The 7,750-nt window shown below is 60.7% G+C and overlaps 1 protein-coding gene across 1 annotated transcript; it reads left to right on the plus strand.

The window, feature by feature from the left end:
- Positions 1–624: 624 nt before the first annotated feature.
- FOXD3 (forkhead box D3) lies at positions 625–1,845 on the plus strand. Its single transcript, XM_074152419.1, has one exon. It carries the CDS (start codon positions 625–627, stop codon positions 1,843–1,845), a length of 1,221 nt encoding a protein of 406 aa, XP_074008520.1.
- Positions 1,846–7,750: the final 5,905 nt, after the last annotated feature.

Here is a 7,750-nt window from a genome sequence, read left to right on the forward strand (position 1 = left end):
TGCCCCCGCCCCGCCCGGCCACCGGGAGCTCCGTCCCCTCCCTCCGCCAAGGGGGGGGGGAAAAAAACCGACCCAGGAAAGAGGAGGAAAAAGGAGAGAAGGGGGAAAAAAAAGCCCCCAAAAACCAACCAAAAAAAAAAAAGAGAGAGAGGGGGAAAAAAAAAAACCAAAAAACCAACAAAACAAAAAAGCCGAGGGCGGCGGAGCGGTGCGCGGCGGGGCCGCGGCCGCGGAGCGGAGCGGTGGAGCGGCGGGTGCCCGCGGAGCCGCGGCGGCGGCGGCCCCATGCCCGGCGCCCGCGGGCGCCCATCGCGGCGATCGGGATCCATCGTCGCCGCCTGATCCCCGATGCCCGGCGGCGGGAGCGGGTCGCGCAGCCGGAGGTGACCGGGCGGCCAGGGCAGCCCCGCGCCGCGGGACGCCGCGGACGGGAGAGGAGCGGGCGCGGCCGCCCCATGCCCCGCGGGGACGGGGCCGCGGGGGGCAGCCGGGCCGCTCGGGTCTAGCCCCAGGGGCCGGTCGGAGGAGCGGCGGGAGGGGGGCGCGGGGGGAGCCCGCCGCCCCGCCGGGTGCGGGCGGGAGGCCCCGCCGCCGCCGCGCCCCGTCCGCCGTCGCCGAGCGGGGATGACCCTTTCGGGCGGCGGCAGCGCCAGCGACATGTCCGGTCCCGCCGTCCCGGCGGCCGAGGATGTGGATATCGACGTGGTGGGCGAGGGAGACGACGGGCCGGGCAAGGAGAGCGACGGCGAGGCCGGCAGCCCCGTCGCCCTGCCGCGCCTGCCGCTGGACGAGGCGGCGGAGCTGGCCCTGCCCGCGGAGGCGGGCGCGGGCGCGGAGAGCGGCAGCAGCGGCAGCGGCAGCCCGGCCGAAGCGGCGGCGGCGGCGGCGGCGGAGGGCGGCAAGGGGGGCGGCGAGGAAGGGGCGAGCGGCGGCGGCGGCGGCGGCGGGGCGGCGGGGCAGAGCAAGCCCAAGAGCAGCCTGGTGAAGCCGCCCTACTCCTACATCGCCCTCATCACCATGGCCATCCTGCAGAGCCCGCAGAAGAAGCTGACGCTCAGCGGCATCTGCGAGTTCATCAGCAACCGCTTCCCCTACTACCGGGAGAAGTTCCCCGCCTGGCAGAACAGCATCCGCCACAACCTCTCCCTCAACGACTGCTTCGTCAAGATCCCCCGGGAGCCCGGCAACCCGGGCAAGGGCAACTACTGGACGCTGGACCCGCAGTCCGAGGACATGTTCGACAACGGCAGCTTCCTCCGCCGCAGGAAGCGCTTCAAGCGGCACCAGCAGGAGCATCTGCGGGACCAGACGGCGCTGATGATGCAGGGCTTCGGCGCCTACGGCCTCGCCGGCCCCTACGGCCGCCCCTACGGGCTGCACCCCGGCGCCTACACCCACCCGGCGGCCGCCGCCGCCGCGCTGCAGTACCCCTACATCCCCCCGGTGGGGCCCATGCTGCCGCCGGCCGTGCCGCTGCTGCCGTCCAGCGAGCTCAGCCGCAAAGCCTTCAACTCCCAGCTCAGCCCCAGCCTCCAGCTGCAGCTCAACAGCCTGGGGGCCGCCGGCTCCATCGTCAAGTCGGAGCCCAGCAGCCGCCCCTCCTTCAGCATCGAGAACATCATCGGCGTCCCCGCCGCCAGCTCGGCCGCCAGCGCCCAGACTTTCCTGCGGCCGCCCGTCACCGTGCAGTCGGCCCTGATGGCCCACCAGCCTCTGGCGCTGGCCAGGACCACCGCCGCCATCGCCCCCATCCTCAGCGTGCCTACCAACATCATCGCGGGGCAGTTCCTGCAGCCCGCAGCCCCCGCCGCCGCCGCCGTGCAGGCCAAGTGGCCGGCGCAGTAGCCCCGCGGGCGAGTAAGCCCCCCTTCCCCCCCCCCGTTCCCCCCCCCCCCCCCCCGCCGCGGGCAAGGAGCTCCCGCAGCCCCGCCGCCGGCCGCCCCCTCGGGGCTCGGCGGCCGCCCGGGCTGCGGGCTCCGAGCAGCGGGCGCCGGCCCTCCGTACCCCCCCGCCCCCGCCGCTTGTACATATTTGTATCAAAAATCACTGACGTTGCTTTCGGGGTTTTTATTTTTCTAAAGAGGCGAAATGACGGTCGCGATTAGGAGCTGCGAACTTTCACTTTTTTTGAAGGTTCCGGCGCTCCGAGCGGTTTTATCCGAAATAAACGAACAAACGAGAAAAAGAAAAAAAATGTATTAAAAAAGAAATAAGCGGGGGAAATTTTAAATATTAAACGAACGAACAAAAGGAAAAAAAAAAAAAAAAAAGAATTTTGGAGGAAAAAAAAAAACCACAAAGGAGGAAAACGCTGTCATTCTATTATAGAAGTCTGTTTATATATGAATGAATATATGTATTCTAAATGTTATCCCTTCGTGTTGTACACAACTTTGTAAATAAATTTTTAAAATGCTCTGCCCGTCTTTGTGTGAGAGGCGTATCTTTGAGCACCCACCCGAAGGACGAGCCGCGGAGGCTGGAGAACCGCGCGGAGCGACCGCGACCGCGGAGCGCCGGCCCGTTCCTTCCCGCGGAGGTTTGGGTTTCGCCGGTCTCGGTGGGGTGCGGGCGGGTTTCCCACGGTCCCCCGCGTACCTTCTCGCCGCTTCGGGATGCGCCTTCCGCGGCGGCGCAACGACCGCGACCGGCCCCGCCGGTTGCCGGACCTGTCGCCGCGGCGGGGCCAGCATCGCACCGATTCCTCCAAAATTAAATCCTTCCTCGGCAGATCCGAGACTCCCTCAGCCCTGCCGTAATTTTTCCCTAAATATATTAATTTTTCGCAGCCCGGCTTCGGCTCCGCAGCCCGGCGCTGCGGGATCCTGCCCCTGCCCGCCCGGACTAGGGAGGCTTTGGGTCGTCTTCCGCGGTTAATTATAAGGAAAATCGTTTTAAATAAAATAAAACGCGCTGGGGCGATCTAAGCAACGTTTACTATTTATTTTGGCGGGGAAAAAAAAAAAGTAAAGCCGTGCCCGTGCGGTGGGAGAGCGCGGATCTTTCGTTTAGATCAGGAAAATAATCGGTGTGGAGCGGCTCCGCGTTCCCGCGGAATAAGGAACGGCCTTTCCCAGCTAATTCCTAATAACTTTTAATGAGGAAAAAAAAAAAAAAAAAAGTACATTTGTGTGCACTTCGGGGCTAAAATAAAGAGACAGCCAAGGGGGAAATAAAATAATAAGAAAAATAACTCTGTAGCGCATTACAAAATTTAAAAGGCCTCTTTGGGGGTTTAGTCTGGCGACATCTCGGGTGCCGCAGCGCTCGGTGCTTGGTTCTCTCTCTCTCGCAAAAGGTTGAATTTTCGTCGCTTTTGCCAAACCTTCGCGGATTTTTCTTTTTTTTTTTTTCTTTCTGTCATTTTCTTTTTTTTTTCTTTCTTTCTTTTTTTTTTTTTTTTTTTTTTTTTTTCCGCCCAAATAATGCGCTGGCTTTGTTAGGAAAACCGGCGGCGTAAAACGCAGGCGGGATGCAGCGGGTTTCGCTGCGGGAGGAGCTGGAAGAGGCGCTTGTTTCACCTCGAACAGCCGCCGGGAACAGCGGATTTTAAAAAAAAAAAAAAAATTAAAAAAAAAAAGGGGGGGGGGAAGAAAAAAAAAAATAAAAAGGTGTCCTTGCTTTCCTGGTAAGCAGTAAATATTATTTCTTCCTAAGTAAATATTTATACCTCCGCATACATAGACTAAAATAAAACAAGCAGCTCGGTGATGAGATAGTTTGAACTTTATAAATAAGGACTCGCTGATCATCTGGCGCGGGGAGGGAGCCCGGGCACCTGAAGCCAGCGGGGGGGGGCTCGGTGTCACCGGGGCCCGACCCGGGCTCCCTTCCCCGCCGAAAGGGAGCTAAATTTGTGTGTGCGGGGCGGCTGTAAAAGTCACAAGTTGTTTCACAGTTGTGTCTGGGCTAATCGGTTTTTACACAAACAGCAAATGGGAGGTGATTTGTGCAAGACGCGCGGGGGTTATTTCTATATTTAGCGGATACCCCTGGGAAAAGAGCAAGGAGCCTCTTCTGGGATTCGCTTTTAGGCTCAAGAAGCTGCTGATCCCGGGCTTCCAGAGGACACCGGATAACAGGGGCTCATTCCATTCCCCAGCCTTTGTTACTTATAAAATTACTCGCTCATATTTCCCCACATAGCAGCAATACCTCGGGCTCGGCATCTGCGCGCCGGCGGCGGAGGAACCGGCAACTTTCCTCCCCGCCGCTTCTCCCCCGGTTACCTCCGTCCTCTCTTTTCTCTCTCCGCCCCCCCCCCCCCCTCCGGTTTGTGTCCCGGCCCCCCCCCCCCTCCAATTGCCGAGGAGAGACGCCGGCGGGACCCTGCGGAGAAGCCATTCCCGGGGAAGGGGCGGCGGCGGCTCCCGGGGCCGGGCAGCACCGGGAGGGAGCGGGGCTCGGGAAGGGCGGCGGAGGCGGCGAACCCCCGTCCGTCCGTCCATCCGTCTGTCCGGCGGGAGCCGGGCCGGGAGCGGCAGCCCCGCGGGCAGGTGAGGGCTCCCGGTGGCGGGGCTGCAGTGTCCCACCGGGGCCTGCAGGGGGCGCGGCGGCTCCCGCTGCACCGGCGGGGAACGGGCCCCCCCTTCCTCCCCGGGGCCAGGACCCCCCTGCAGCCCCCGGGGCCGGGAGCATCCCCGGTGCCCGGGCCGGGAGCGCTCTCGCAGCCCCGACGGCTACAACGGGGAGTCCCGGCGGGTGGCGCAAAGCCACCGGCGGGGCTCGGGGGGACACGGGGGGGGCGAGAAGTCGGTCCCCAAACCGGGGAGGGTTTGCAGCCGGGACCGGCAGCAAGCTTTCCGTGCTGCCCAGCGGAGAGCCGGGCCCGGGGGCGGCGGCTGGCCGGGGACAGCATCTCCCGGCGAAGTTTCCGCAGCCACTCGCTTCACCCACACAACTGAAAGGTTGTTTTGGGTGTTTGGTTGGTTTTTTTTTCTTGTTTTTTGTTGTTGTGTTTTTTTTTTTTCTTGTTCTTTCTCTTCTTTTTCCTTCCACAAACTTGTCCGACGCATGTGGCAAAACTTGACACGGCCGGTGACAGACGCTTATTAGTGTAAGACGTGTCGTGTCGGTCCCTGGGGGGGTATTGAAAGTAACTAGAGCCCAAGCACCGGGGAAATGTCCACCCTCGCCCCCCGGGGAGTTTATCCAGAGCCAGATTCCATCCCCTCTCCCCAACCCTCCCCGTTATTTATTCCAGTTGCGGACCCGCCGCTCTCTCCGCCCGGGGCCGGTGCCGGAGAAGGCACAAGGGAGACAGGATCTGCCCCCAAATCCTCTAAACCACCACCTTCCTTGAAAAAAAGGGACGAGATGGGGCCCATCAGGGCCATTTCCTCGGCCGGTGAGGGTCTCCCGGGGAAGAGGAGAGACCCTCTCTCTCGCCCTCCCAAGCCGGCGGGGCCGGGCGCTGCGCGGCCGCGGGAGTTGCGCTCCCTCTCCGCGCTAACTGCGCTCAACGCCGCCTATTTATAGCAGAATCGATCTCCCCTACCCTCCCCCCCCCCCCCCCCCCCCCCGGGCACGGAGCGGGGCCGAAAGTTAGAGGCTGATGGGTGCGGGAAGACCGCGGCGAGCCTTTGGAAAGGCAGGGAAAGATCTTTTGCGGTTATTTTAAAAATATCTATTTCTGGCGGGTGGACGTTGTTCCTCAGGAAGGAGCCCCAGCGTTCGGGCTATCCGCACCCCCCCCCGGGCTGCCCCCCCCCCCCCCCCCCAGCTGGCAGCACCGAGGGCCGTACGGGCGGCACAGCCGAGACCCGGAGGCAGCACCGGGGCCGGTGGCGGTGTCCCCGCGGGGGGCGATGCAGCTTGGAGCCCCGGGGGAACGATGGGACCCCCCCCCGGCTCCGGAGCTGCGGGAGGGCAGAGCCGAGGCCGGGTTCGCTGGTGCCCGCGGAGAGGGCACCACCGGGAGCGTCCCGGGGGGACACGGGGGAGGGGTGGCGGAGGAAGATACCCGCTTAAACTTCCGCGGAGCTTAAGTCTCCGCAGGAGGCTGCGCCCGGAGCCCTGAGCATCCGTGCTTGCCGTCCCCGCGGCGTCTCCTCGATGTCACCTCCTCACCGGGAATCCCCGCAACGAGCCAAACGCTCGCCAGCCGGTTTTCTCGAGAGCCAGCACCGGGCTGGTCCGGGGACATTTACCGAATTACGTTTGACTAGTCCTAAAACCTTAAGCGTTACGTACTTAAAAGATACAGAGCGTAGGTATTACATCCGCGGAAAGTATTTTAGCCAGTGGATGTTCAATGTAGCAGGTAGAGATGAACTCAGCACGTCTTCCAGCCCGAACTGGGAACAGACTCTCCAGCCATAAAATGCACTTAACAGTCTATTTAATAGTGGCGAGGTCCTTGAAAATGCAATATCCATGCTAATCTTGCCTTTTTTTTTTTTTCTAAATCAGAAATGAAAAATAGGTCAGTAAGGTAGAACCTTCCCCTTCCATTTAAAATGTGACATTTAATCTATTTAAATAACTAAGTAAACTTTATTAATTCAGGATTTGGTAAGCAAGCTGAGAAAGCAGGCGCCTCGCAACTTTATTAAAATAGACGGCGAAACGTGAGAGGGAGCTTCCTTGAACTCCAGGTTCCATAAAATCCCGGTTTCCTTGAGCTTCAAGCAAGATGGAAATAGCCGGGACACGCGAAAAACCGCTCAGCTTTCCCTCTCCACGAAGGGATTTTTTCCCGGAGGGCTCGGAGCATCCTCCCGGGCGGGGGCGGGGGGGTGTGTGTGTGTGAAGCTCCGCGGTCCCTCAGCTCCTCCGAGAATGCCAGGAATTGAAGAAAACAACCCCAAACCTCAAATCTTTCTAATTACTTTATTAAGTGCTAGTATTTCAGGAGGGGAAAAAAAAAAAAAAAAAAAAAAAAAAGGTGGTGGGGGTGGGGGTAGAACGAGAGGGGGGAGAAGAAGGAGGAATCAATCTCCCTGCAGGTTATGGTGGTGGTTTCCAACGTGTTTACTGCTCTTCGAGGGGAATGAAGATGGGAGAGACCCGCGGCTGGGTCCCAGCCCGGCCGCCTGCCCAGCCTGACAAACGCGCCCCCCTAAATTACAGGGGGGGGGGTGGGTTTGATGGTGCCGGGAAGCCGAGAAAAGGTCAAGATTGTGAATCTCCCATTGAAAACGTCTCCAGAGTTTGTTTCCCCGCTCGCTCCTGCATCGCGGCTCAGCTCAGAAAAACCAAATCCTAGCGGAGTTGGAAAGGAACTTTTTATAGCCGCCAGCCTGCCTCCCCCCAGGACTGCTTCCCTCCTTCCCCCCCACCTCCCCGCCCCGGGAAAGGCTTTCTCGTTATCCTGACCGCATCCCACTCCAGGTTTATGGAATACCCGGGAGATATCTGCCTTGCCACCGCTCGGCTCTACATCAACCCCGAGAGCCGGGGAGGAAAGGAAGAGCCAGCGGGACCCGCCGAAGCCTCCCCGGGACGCCAAGGGTTAAGAAAAGCCGTTTGCCCGCTCATTATCGGTTTCTCGTTACTCCCGAGCACCAAACCCCGCTCCTCTGCTTCCCCGCCGTATCAATGTGTCCTTCACGCCTTTCCCCAGTCATTGATCGGGTCAAAGTCACCGCAGAAACACTAGTGACAGAGACTCGATTCCAGGCGACGTGACCAACGCAAGTATTTAGAAAGCATTCAATAAAAAAGCTTTTTTTTTTTTTTCCTCTCTCTTCCCCCCCCCCCCCCCCCCCCCCCCGGGGAGCGAACGATTCCACCTCGCAACAAAGAGCGC

Source organism: Numenius arquata, chromosome 8 (assembly GCF_964106895.1).
Source record: "Numenius arquata chromosome 8, bNumArq3.hap1.1, whole genome shotgun sequence".
NCBI classification, from domain to species: Eukaryota; Metazoa; Chordata; class Aves; order Charadriiformes; family Scolopacidae; genus Numenius; species Numenius arquata.